Here is a 13,529-nt window from a genome sequence, read left to right on the forward strand (position 1 = left end):
TTTTCATCTTGATTTATATAAAAAAATATCCTCTACTTCTTTTACCTGTTTTACCAGAGTTCTTTAACTACTTTAGATCCTCTGAGGATATTCCATGGAATTTGTCAGAAGTGGTCATTACTCTTATTTATAAGAAAGGGAAGGATAATATATTATATAGCACCTATTAGCCTTTCTTATTATTGCTGATATAAAAATCTTGGCTCAAATTTTTCAGTTATAAAATGTATGCCAAAGTAGATTTATAAAGGATGTTCCTCAGTTAATTCAGAGAAGTTATTTAATTTGATGCATATTGCTGACAGCAAGAAAATATCTGGGTTAGTTCTGCCTCTTGATGCTGATAAAGCATTTGACAGACTCTGTTGACCTTTTCTATTTGATACAGTTAAAAAGTTTAATTTTCCAAATGAGTTTTCAACATGGATTCATGTTCTATATTGGCACCCAAGCACTCAAATTTTAACTAATGGTGTGCTCTCCCAATTTCTTTCCCCAGGTATGAGAACTCAATGGGGCTCTATTGACTATTAGGGGTAAGTATACAATCAATTTCAAATAAATTTTAATGCATTAAAAAACAATTTTTTTTAAACAGTTTATTTACCCATTTTAATATAAATGTAATTATACATAAAACTTATATAAACACTTCAACACAGATCAATCTGTATCAATACAGATTGTTTTTTAATGCATTAAAATTTATTTGAAATTGATTATTCAATAGATTACATTTTTGGGGATAGTATTTTTACTTCTTGCCATTATAATATTTCTAACTCAACAGGGCTCCCTACTTTCTCCCCCTTTTTTTTTTAATTTTACTTCTGAGCCCTTAGCTGCCATGCTCATGCAGACTTGAGAGCATCTTGTTTAGGAGATTATTATTATTATACTACAAAGTGTACATAGCTGGTCACAGAAACACATAAAAAACAGTCCTTTCTCCTGGAGCTTAAAATCCAGTCATATATATGTGGACCATATACATATAAAATAGTAAATATATTTATTTAAAAATAAATGAAGAAGCCCTTTCCCCAACTATTACCTGAGGAAGTCATAAGCAATACTTATATCAATTGTGGGTTCTTTCCCAACGCTGGCTGGGGGTGGGGGGGGGGGGGGGGGGAGTGGAGGACCAATTTTTCAAAGTTCTTAGAGTTTTTCTCAACTCTGGAACTCTTCTGCACATTAGTACAGTAAAAATAAAAAACACCACACTATACATTGTAGATGTTGTCAAAAAATATTCTTTACTGATGACTGATGCACGTAACAAAACACCACTGCAGCACACTAAGGTCTAGGGCACCCAACAGTACAGAAAAATGGAGTCCAACAACAATAAAAATAACCTGTCAGTCAGTCAAATTAGCACAGCATGCACATCCTTGCCAGGAAAGCTCTCTAGAGAAGGAGACCTCCTCTCTGGGATCTCCCTTGGTACCAGTTTCTTTGGATGCAGCTATTTATCCTTCCCTCTGGGACCTCTCTCATTTCTCACTTTAGGAGGAGCCTCTGGCTGAGTTCTGTTGTCAAACAGCAACTCTTAGGATCTTCTTTTATTACTGTTTAAATGATTTAGCTTGGTTTTGGGTTTTTGTTTTTTTTTTATTGTATATCACATAGATTACTATGTGATATATACAATCAATCAAACGTATAGAATAAAAACAAATAAATTAGGCAGTCTTCCCTCTCAATTCCATAATGGACAATCCTCTTTCCTAGATTTGTCTCCCTGAACAGTTGAAAGTTAGGGACTTGCACCTCTCTTCCTCGACACTACTACCGTATTTTCTCAAACTCAGAAATTCAGTCTTCTGCTTCTGAAGAAATCCTTCTTACATGGACCTTCAAAAAAACCAGATATCCTCCTTGGCCTCCTCAGTAAAACTTCTCTATACCTAGAGAGTCTGGGCACCCGACGTTAGGTTCCCAGCCACCCTCCTAGAATAGGATATTACTTTGAGGACCCTTCCGTTGAGAAAGGGCCCCACACCATTCATCTCGCCTCTTGGAGTGAAAGACCAACAGCCAGGGCTGGTTCTAGGCTAACTGGCACCCTGTGTGAAAACTGAAGTTAGTGCCTCCTCTCCATCTCTTTCTATGCCCCTAACTGCCCTCTCTTTGTGCCACAACTCATCTCCCACACAGCAGCTTCTCCTCTTTCAGCCTCTGCCTGGCTGAGCTCCTATCTGCAGCTTGTGTCTTTCGGTGGTAGCTCCTGAGCTAGTCCTGCTTTTTCCCTGTAGGCTGTCCTTTTTGGGTTGGCTGCTTCCTTCCATGGGGTTTCAATAGAGGGTAGCTTTAGCAGCAGTAATGGTGACAAAGAGCAACTTCAGTGACATTGCAGCAGTTTAGTGGTGGCAGCAATGAACAACTGTTTCCTGTAGGGGCATCACACTTTCTCCAGCAGGCACCATGCTCCATGCCTGTGCAGCTGCAACCTTAAATGTGATACCAAAGAAGGACGCTGCCATGAGAGAGATGATGTCTGCACAGCGATACCTCCGTGAGCACAGCGCCCTGTGCAGCCGCACAGGATGTGTACCCCAAAAGCTGACCCTGCTCACACCAGCTTCTCCTCTGTGTTTAGAGAGGAACCTCCAGCTCAAAAATGAACTCTCCTCAGTACTCTCATGAGTTTCTTTTGAACACATGACTACTACCTACAATTCTTACTAGCGCATCAGTGATCTCACTGAAACTCTGACAATACTCTCATGCAGAAGTCAAGTGAGATCACTGATGCACTAGCAAGGGACAAATTTGGGATCCCCTTACATAGTTATATTATTATTATTTTTTTCCTTGTAGATCTAGTGATCTAAAATAAAATGCATAAATGATTATTAACATGCAACAATATTCCTAGATTATTGCAAAGAACATTCAGTCAATTAGCCTGCCACAAGCCAAAGTAGAATTTAACAATGTGAACCCCAGGTAACATTTTATTTAATCAATATATAACTAAAAAAGACCATAATAAACATTAACAAGTGAGCACTTCAGAGAGAAGAGAAGTGTACACATCTCATTAAGCAGCTAATTCACAACTGACCCATAACCAAGCACAGAATTAGTGAATTCAAGAAAGACTTTTGAATATCACCAACTGTTTACCACTAATATAAAAACTTCAGTGCTCACTCTTAATATTTCAGAGATATATGGGAAAGCTTCTAGATAACCAAATTAATTACTCCAAAACAAAGATATTCCAAATTAGTCTAGGTGCTGTCTTGCTTAACAGCCTTTAGAGCTGCAAGTTCTGGTATTAAGTTCCTAAGAATCTAAATAGTGCTTAATATCTCAGAAATGTTTTTTATATCACTGCGCTGGACTATATTGAGTAAGCTAATATTTAACTCTTTTGAGCTACTAGGGCTTCCGTACATCTCTATATGTATACTTTTTTAATGTTTCTGTTGCTTACAGCTCCATTTTATCTTGCTTTGATTACTGGTGCAAACTCAGTAGATAAAAATTACCTGTAGAGCTTTCAACAGTACAGGCACTTTGATTATTGCCCCTAAATGTAATGTGCTTCAAATGGCTAATTCAAGGCTTCTCAAAACCTGTCCTGGGGAACCCACAACGAGTCAGGTTTTCAGGATTATCCACAATGAATATGCATGAGATAAATCTGCAGACCAGGATATCTTGAAAACCCGACTGGCTGTGGGGTCCCCAGGACAGGTTTGGGAAGATCTGGGTAAATCTACCTCAAAAGGTGGAATATAAATCAATAAGTATATTATGTATAAATAGTGAACACACACACATGCTCTAAGAGTTGTATTATATTTGTAATGTTATATAGTTCCAAAGTTAAATGAAAACTGTACCTCATTACCCTGGAGAACATTTAAAAAATGCATGACAAGTAGGAATAGTTATCCTGTATCTATGATACCATAAAAAAAATATTGTCAGGCAGTTCTGCGCTGCCATGCTTCCAGGTAAACTGAACCAGGCCCCTACCAGGGCTGTGGCACCATAAGACTTCATTCACAATTATTTGAATTTTTTTAATATAATTTTTAAGCTCCCCTTCTAACTTACCTACTGTAGTGAAAATCCTTCAACTAGGCCAGGAACTGGTACAGGTACTACTAGCCTGACCATTAGATGTCACCATCGCACGACTGGGAACACCCCTTCCATTAGCTGTGAGTGCTACCAAGCAAACCCAGATCTCCTGAATAGCACCAAGCCATCAGACTGGCCCACTTACTAAAACACTTTACTGGTAAATCACTGCTTTTACAATTCTAGAAAGATTTTTTTTTATTACAATTCCCTTCAACTTCTTGGAGAAGCCATGGTTGGAACAGAGTCATAAATCACTGCACCCTCCCTGGATCTGAGAAGTTCATATATTGGCCGTGATGTCATAAATGATCTTTCACCTAGACATAGCAGAGCAGAGTTCTAGCAGCCATCCTGGTTTAGAAGAAAGCTGTAATAACTTTTACTGGACTAACATACAAATTAACCCATACTTGTTTTTGAGACCAAACAAGTTGCTTCTATGCACATCCTGCATGAATTAATCAAACCCCATTTTGTGTAGAGCAATTTGTGATTCTTCAAGACATGGTTGGTCCCCAAGAGGTCAAGGGTATTGCAAAAAAAAAAAAAAAAAAAGCAGCATAAAGAATTTTCAAAAACAAAAGAGCATGACTTAGAAGAGAAGGTGAATATTATTACTCGCTGTGTGTTCATTTGGAATACCACACAACACACCGATAGCACAGCTTTCCTCACAAAAAAAGCTTCATCTCTTGTTTCTTAGTGATATTTTGAAAGAAGCAGGTCATAAAAAAATACATCTAAAGCGACTTATTTGCATTGGTGCTTACTGCCTGCCTGTAATTTGTACCTCAATATCTGAAGTTGTTTGCATTAGTAAGAATGACTAGAAAATTGAACTTATCATATTTAAATGTTTACAAAACAAACTACATTTTTAATAACAAAAGCAGCAACTGTAGTGGAAATGTGGCCTAAGCCATTTAATGTCTAATAATGGTAAAAGTCAAACAGTTTACACAGGAAATGGACAACATGCTGCAACGGACCACTGCAGACTCCCTTTTCTAAGGCACTCAGAAGTGGTCATCTTCTGATACTCTTTAAATCTTATTTTTCTACTGAATGCCTTGAGTGGATTGAGCAGCTCTGACAGAGCACTACTATACTAAAGCAAAAAAAGATGAATATTAACAGAAGCATAGGCTCGGCGGCGCACGCAAACCCCAGGATGTGCGTAAGTCCCGGGGCGGGTCCGGGGGCGTGATGGCGGTCCGGGGGCATGTCTCGAGCCCTCCTCCGTTCCGGCCGTGTCGGGGGAATTTCCCTCCAAGGCTTCTCCGTTTTTAAAGGGTGAAGAATGTAATTGCACCTTTGGAATTTACAACACACTTCAAAAGAAGCTCTACTTATGCCAAGTCCATTGTACTTTGTAACCTGCACAGAAATAAAATCTAACAACCCCCACCCTACCAAAAGTGGCTTAACTCCATACATTTCTTGACTTGTCAACTTTTTCTCATCCTGTTTAAACCTGACGAAGGGACTGTTAACTCCCAAACGTTACTCACAAAGGGGCAGATTTTAAAACTTATGCGCGGGCGTAGATTTGTTCACTCAACCCGGCGCGAACAAATCTACGCCGGATTTTATAACACGCGCACACTGAGCCCGGATTTTATAACATGCGCGCGTGTTGTAAATTCCAAAGGTGCAATTAAAAACGGAGTGAATAGTATCTGCATCCCAAATATATAATATATATAAGATCTTATATAAGAATCTATAAATAAATATGTGCACATAATATCATGGAAGAGGCTGACAGCTACAGCACACTGTCCAGTCATATGAATAAAGCTGAACTCTGCTCCACTGATTATTCTACAAAAAGGTTGGGAATTTACTGCTGACTGATTGGTAATCTAGCATCCTGTTTGTACATGATAATAGACTGGTTGTCATGCTTAATTCATCATATAAAAGCAAGAAATACCAGGTGGTACGACAATACAGGTCATGTGAATAAAATGATAAACACCTGTTATTGTAAAGTTTCACCGAGCCAGAATTCTAATACAAAGTGCCTCACATATAAAAAAAACCCCCACCACCTAAGTTTAATGTCTGTCACTTACCAGTAATTTAATATACATAAATTGTCTCACAGTTCTGTGCTTACGTCTCCTCTATTGTATCTGGGCTTTACTGAGCTGGCAAAGCCCAGTTTGTAATTAAGGTGAATTGCTTAATCAGGGGCTTGTCCTGCTCATGACCACTATATTCTATAGGCTCCCTAGGAGTGGGAGGGAGCAGGCCACCAGTCGAAGCAGCTCTATTTTCCTCTTTTACACAGGGCATTTTTACATTCTTGCACTTTTTAAATGCCTTACTTCCTTCAACAGTTTAGTTCATTCCATGGTGTGCAAAGGTTTGTGTGTCTGTTGAAACATGTGGAACACAAAAAAAAGGCAATAAAAGTTTGGTGAGTATCACGGGGAGAAAACAAAAGTGATCATGGGAATCAGGTGAATACAATTAAATATGGTTTTAGTGGCAAACAAGTGATAGAAGAGCCCAGTATGGCTTTTCTCATGGTGGCTCTACATGGGTTGTCACTGCCAACTCCTCTTGGCTCAGTGGCCTGCACAGGGCTTCTGCTGCTGGCCAGTTTCACAGTAGGTTTGGGGGAAGGGAAGGCTTGGCTTATGGGCCCCAGCATGCCTGAACAGCTGCATTAATGTAAATTCTGCCCCTGTATAGCTTGTACTAAAAGCAATCAGTAAAATATACAAAATAAAATCTTACAGCACATGCCACATAATTAGGGGAGTTTGCAGCTCAATACCAATGCACTTTTCTTTATGGTCCTAGTGGTTTAATGTATTCACCCGGCTCCTATCATCCTCTGACTATCATTTTGTTGCACTAGGTCTGTCTATTATTCTCTTGCCTTATGATAGCCTTGGATCATGGTCGTTCTTATATTCTTGGGTCTTCCGTAACACCTATAAGATAAAGGACTAGCCAGTTTCCAGACTACTGAATTACCTTACTGTGATAGGAGTTCAGAACATCATCAACATCTTCTTTTGAAGGAGATTTTAACAGTGAGAGATCTTTTTCCAAGGCAGGCAACTTGTAAACAAAAAGAAAGTGATCAATCAAAATGTATTTTGCAAATGTTTTTAAAACTCATAGCAATTAAACAAGAATAAATACAACAGAAAGAACATCATTATCAGATAGAAGTGGGGTAGCATTAAAGCGGTATTCATCCTTTGACAGAACAGTGTATGCAGCTGGCGGAGCCCTCGTGCTGGACACTGAAGGAAACCCAACCCTATGGCAGGTGCACAGTTTGTACCATTCCTCTCTCTCCCCTTCTCAGGCCACAGCCAACTCAGTGTCCATACTGGCAGCTCAGAGACACAGTAGGCCTGTGCTCCCAATTGCTGCAATTCTTCCTTTACCTCCCCTATGAAGTTCTTGCTTAGAGCGAAAATGCATGGGCTAGAAGAGGAGCAGGCACAGGGACTGGAAAGTGCACATGCATCGAAGGCCCATGTTGCTGGCTACAGTCCCCAAATGTGCTGTAGCCCGACCGAAGAGTGGGAGGGTGAGGGAGAGAGAGAAGAGAAACGGAGAGATATGGGGGAAAGAAACAGGGAGAGAGAGAGAGAGAAGAAAAACATGGTGGCGATAACATGAGAAGATAAAGAAGAAAGGGAAGATCAGAAGAAGGGAAGGGGAAGATGGAGAAGAGAAGAATGGGGAGAGAGTAACAGTGATGGGGAAAAGAAGGCAGAAGATGGGAGATAAAGGTGGGCAACGGTCTTTCTAGGAGGTTCGGGGGGGCCCACCGACATTTTTTCCTGCCAGACGTGCTCCAGCTGCTGCGTGATTTGAACGCTGTAGGGCTGGCAGCTCCCACAGAACAGCGCCTGGTGGAGAGAAAGGGATTGACAGTCTCATATGCACCTTAGAGGAAAGAGAGGGGGTGGTGCTACAAACTGGAAAGAAGGGTGATAGCTGAACATGCGATGAGGGAAGAGAGGTACAGAAGAGAAACGGAAAGGAAGCATAAACGATGGAGATATTTTGAGGGCAGGCTGGCAGGGTAATTGAAGGGGGAGGGGTTAAAAAAAAAAAAAAGGGAAGGAAGGACCTAATGGGATGTACAGGACACTTCTTCAACTTCAAACCCTGGTGATCAGTATCTTTATTGCTTTCTATAATGATGCCGCAGCAGTGTGAGGAGATGGGGTGGAGGGCAGACCAGGAGCAACAATTAGAGAGGGGCAAACAAGATCTGGAATCAGAGAAATGTGAACAAGCATTACCATCTATAAGAGGGCAAATAGGGATGGGGCAAGAAGAAAGGACAGAGTTGCAAATATCATAGCAGGGAGAGGGGCATGACGGATCGCCGAAAGAGATGTCAATAGGGCAGGACAGCCGAGGAAGGTGGCAGGATGTTTATATGAAAATGCTTCTAACCAACCCACAACATCCAATACATCTTGTTCTGGGCAAGTAACAGATTCTACATATATACAGTAAATATCAAAATAAATACATCAAATAGAAATAAAACCACTACATCAGGTTTAAAAAGTCAAGATGGCAGCTACATTCAAAACAGTTTTGACGTGCTTCCTAAAATCTTTATAATTGGAAACATCCCACACATAGAGGCCGATACTGTAAGGTGCACTCAGCGGAGGCACTGACTAACACTCACTTGACCGCGTGTTTTCGATGCACATCCACTATCCCTTATACCGTAAGGGGTTTAGCGCGTCAAAAACGCACGGCCAAACGCCCCCTTCCCCCCCCCGGAAACTAACAGCGCTCATCACATGCAGATGCATGTTGATGAGGCTAGAAGTTATTCACCCGGGATACTGAAAGTAAAATATGAGGCCAATCCGCACATTTTATGCTCAGAAATTAACGCCTGCCCTGCACTTGGGCAGACGTTAATTTCTGAGCAGCCCAAAAAAGTGTATAGAAAAGCAGAAAAAACTGCTTTTCTGTACACCCTCCGACTTAATATCCTAGCGACATTACGTCAGAGGAACCAAAAATGTTTAAAAAAAAAAAAAAATGTTAAAAAAGTGCCGGCTGGTCAGGTCAGGAGAACGGATGCTCAATTTTACCAGAGTCCGTTTTCCTAACCTATGGCTGTCAATGGGTTTAGAAAACAGACACTCGTAAAATTGAGCATCGGTTTCTTGAACCCACTGACAGCCACTGCATTGCCACTAATAAGGATGCGCTAGGGATGTGCTATTGTCCCTAGTGCCTTCTTTTTAATGCGACCCCTCATTTAAATACAGGATCGCACGACCAGGAGAGGTGGCTAGGCGTGCATTGGGAGAGCAGGCGCTAAATACGGAGCACTCGTTCTCTTGCACTTCTTATTGAATGGGTTTGGGAATATGGGAGTAAATTCCAAAAAGTTGGGCCAATGACAGAAAACATTCTATTTCTTGACTCTTTGAGGCAGACTTGCTTTTCCGTCGGGACAGACAGATAATGATTGTACTGTGACTGTGAGCGCGAGTGCGAGGTACGCTGAGGGACATATTTACAAAGTCAAGTTAGTTAAATAGCCAAGTGCATCATCATATAAAGCTTTGAATGCAAGGGAAACTAGTTTGAACTTAAGCCTAAAGGCCACAGGCAGCCAGTGAAGCTCCTGAAGTTTGGGTTAAATATCATCTCTTAAGGGACAATCGTGGCGCAGGGTTCTGTACAGGCTGTAAAACACTGAGCAAATGTAGGGCCCATTGATGACCTTTTAGTAGTGTGCCAGATGGAAAGCTCCAGTAGAAATATTAGTCCTGGAAAAAAAAAAATTCTCTGCAAGCACTGATACTTTTTGTTGGCACATTATAGACCTATCTTCAGGCTGAGCTTGATGGAGAGTAAAACAGCTATATCCATATCCTTGCAACGTAATTTCTATATCACCAGTTATCTCAGGTGTTCAGATCAGATCATAAATAGCAACATGACAGTTACATGGGGGTAACCTGCATGGAGCGGCAGTTACTACCTTGGGAAGCTTGCTGGGCAGACTAGATGGACCATTTTGGTCTTTTTCTGCCGTCATTACTATGTTACTATATGTAAATGTTAAACTGCACCCACATAGTGAGTCTCTAATACTATTTTATTTTTTTTTATAGTGCTGACAGACTGCTCAGCACATACAGAGGTATGATGTATTCCATCCACAAGGAGCTTAAAATCTAAAAGATAAATTTTCAAAGAGTTGTGTAAATTGCAGCAGATATGAATGTAAATAGTATACCTCAAAATACACGTATAAGTAAATCTGCACATGTGCTGCATTGGCGGGATGTGGAACCCCCTTCGTTCTGGGGTTGGAGAACTCATTTTCATCAGTTATCGCTAATGGACAATATGCTATCCAGAAGCTCACCGAAACATGGACGTTTCTTTTTGGAGACTTGGGAACCATATTTACAAGCCCTACCACATAAAGCCCGGAGTTTGATTCTCAATGGTTAAGATCTTTTCAATCGGGATAACTGATTGGGACTTTGATGTAGATCTCTCAGAGGGGGGGGGGGGGGGGGGGGGGAAGAAATTTCATTGAGCAAGGAATGCAGTGGATCTTGGTCCTTCGTGAGGAGTATATGAAACCTGTAGGGGCACAGGAACTATGCACCTTGGGTTTTAGAGATTCCATATTGGTTACAGTATGCTAGAGGGATAGATCGGGATTACTGTATTTTAAAATGACGTGATCACCTTTTTGGCTTCATCGCTTTCTGTATTTTACCAAAGTTGTATCAGTTTCTATGTTTTCATGTACCATTTCTAATTTTGTGCTGCTATTCGGGGCGGGGTCAACATTTGCACATGTAAATTTGGCAGCTTACTCGCATATATTTACTCCTGCTCTATATCTGGAGTAATTAATTGTAAACATCTTAAAAGTGAAATACTGACTGGGTGGAGGGATCTGGGTGAAATGGAGGGGGGGGGGGGGGGGGGGGGGGGGGGGGGGGGGAACGACTTCAGGCTGAAGAGCAGGCGTGTCAATGACCTGCAAACTGGTAGACTAATTGGTAAAACTGGTAATTTCATTACCACGCGTATGTTAGACAATCTACCAACTTACACACGTAAAAACACACTTACAGGGGATAAATGCATCTAACTTATGTGTGCTAAATCTACTCATGTATAACTTTAAAATTAGAAGTAAAAATATGCAGGTAATACCAGTTGCATACACTTTCCGGCTAAATTCCAACTTATCCGGCTAAGTAGCGCTTTGTTGCTTCTTATCCGGATAAGTTCCAAGTTATCCGGCTAAGTAGTGCTTTGTTGCTACTTATCCGGATAAGTTCCAAGTTATCTGGCTAAGTAGCGCTTTGTTGTTACTTATCCAGATAAGTTCCAAGTTATCTGGCTAAGTAGCAGCAGCAAGTAGCACTTTTCCACTTAACCAGCTATCCAACTTAGCTGGATATGTAGCTTGTTAAGACTTATATGGCTAAGTAGTGGCCTTATTGCTATTTAGCCAGATCAAGTGGAATTTATCTGGATAAGTGCTGCTACTTAGCTGGTAACTCGGAATTTATCAGGATAAGGGCAAAAATGTATTCATGTGCTTTATTTACAAGCGTGTGCATGTGCTGGTATACATGTACACGTTTTATAAACTGGGTGTGCACGCGCATGTTTTAAGTATATCTTCCCTGTGGACACGTGAGACAATGTAATTTGACCAAGGCCATAGCACATGTCTGCATTAAAGGCAGGACTTGAACTCTGTCTCAAACTTGAAGCAATAGGGCCATTCTGAACCTAAGCACTCACATCATGAAGTGCAGGGTGACAAAACAAACCAAGAAACTCTCAAGCACACAAACTAAAGCAATGTGTGAAGCTTGGAAGCCATCCATCTACTTGCTTGCAATGTTAGCTGTCCTCACTTCTCATGTACTTCATCATGGGGGTAATTATGTAACATTGCACATAAAAGTTAGCTGGCAAATAAGTGCATAAGTTACATCAGTTTTTAAAGTGGACTCGTGCCCACAAGTCTGCTTTGAAAATTACCCTGGCAAAACTACATGCACACAATTATAACTGCTATATGGTGTGTGGCGTTTTGCATAGAGAATATACATGCACGCTGCTTAAAATAAATTATGTGCCTATGTAACACATCCTGCCTGTATGCAGCTACATCCATTAAAAGGTGGTGGAGAGAGAGCAAAAACAACTGATTTACAGAATGATAGCAATTTCAAAAATCTCGGACAATAGCTGCATGATTTCTGGTTTTCCAGAGATAAGCATCCAGGGTGAAATTCTGATGCTTAGACACAAAAAGAGGAAAATATTTGCGTTTTTGTTTTTTTTTAAATAAAGCAATACACCACAAACCATAGGTTATATATTGACAGCTAGATGCAACCTGAATATTAAATAGCATTTATTGACACATTTATTGACATTTATTGTCAATTAAATAGCATTTATTGACATATATTACACTGAACACAGTGTAGCCTAGCGACAAAAATAGACTTTATAATGCAGCTTTTGTTCTTCTGCTGCTATTGTGAATTTTCTTATTAAAACAGGACCATCCTGCCACCTCCTTTTAGAGGGGCACGTTATAAACAAGTCTCTATTCGAGTGCGTTCAGTTGCTGAATATGTACCTTTTCAGACTCCACAAAATGGGTGGCAACTCCTGCTCTCTGCACATCTCTACCTTTCAGACGAAATCCGGTCAGGGCAAGGTAACAGCCAATCCTTCCGGAGAGCCTGGGCAAGAAGTAACCTCCTCCCACATCAGGAAACAGCCCTGCAGGGCAAGGGAAAGCCAAGGAAATTAATCTAATGTTTCAGGAATTATACGAACAGCACTTTCTATAAATCATTTCGGAACAAACAGTAATATTCCCTCATTTTTATCCTCTAAGGGGCCATGCACAAAGAACCTGACTTGGGAGGTGTTTTATCCCACCCTGTGCTTATGGGGAAAAGTTCTTTGTGAATCCGACAAGGAAATCTCCCAGTATGAGATGCATGCAAACAGCAGAAAAGTTTAGAAAATAATGAAAACACAAATTTTATGCCAGCATCAATGACACTGCTGTACTTCAGGAAATTGCATATAGTACACAATTCCTATATTTTCAGGAACTAGCACTGTAAGAGAAGTACTTACACCAGGCAGGGGCCAGCTGGTCCCCCCACCGCAGCTGATAATGATTGTAACGTTGACCGATGCTCCTTAACCAGAGCCACTGACTCTTAAAAACATCATGCATGTCTTCTCAGAGACCGCTTGCTGCAACTATGTGAGCCTTCGGGTCCCTACAGAAGCAGTTGAAATCTTGGCTGCCATTTTGAAAAGCTTTGTATATGGAACAGATAAAGTGCTTCTCACATTCCTCCACGTCTTACATTAATGAGATGGGA

The 13,529-nt window shown here is 40.7% G+C and overlaps 1 protein-coding gene across 2 annotated transcripts in view; it reads right to left on the bottom strand.

Annotated features, from left to right (window-relative positions):
* The window catches only part of LOC115093777 (3-hydroxyisobutyryl-CoA hydrolase, mitochondrial-like), a 295,490-nt gene that overhangs the window by 76,097 nt on the left and 205,864 nt on the right, over nucleotides 1-13,529 (bottom strand). For both annotated transcript variants that reach the window (XM_029606024.1, XM_029606023.1), the window contains exons 8-9: nucleotides 12,764-12,909; nucleotides 7,099-7,185 (exon numbers count right to left, since the gene is read on the bottom strand). In XM_029606024.1, the coding sequence (XP_029461884.1) occupies nucleotides 7,099-7,185; nucleotides 12,764-12,909 (233 nt within the window). The remainder of the gene's footprint in view (nucleotides 1-7,098; nucleotides 7,186-12,763; nucleotides 12,910-13,529) is intronic.

This window comes from Rhinatrema bivittatum, chromosome 6, assembly GCF_901001135.1.
Source record: "Rhinatrema bivittatum chromosome 6, aRhiBiv1.1, whole genome shotgun sequence".
NCBI classification, from domain to species: Eukaryota; Metazoa; Chordata; class Amphibia; order Gymnophiona; family Rhinatrematidae; genus Rhinatrema; species Rhinatrema bivittatum.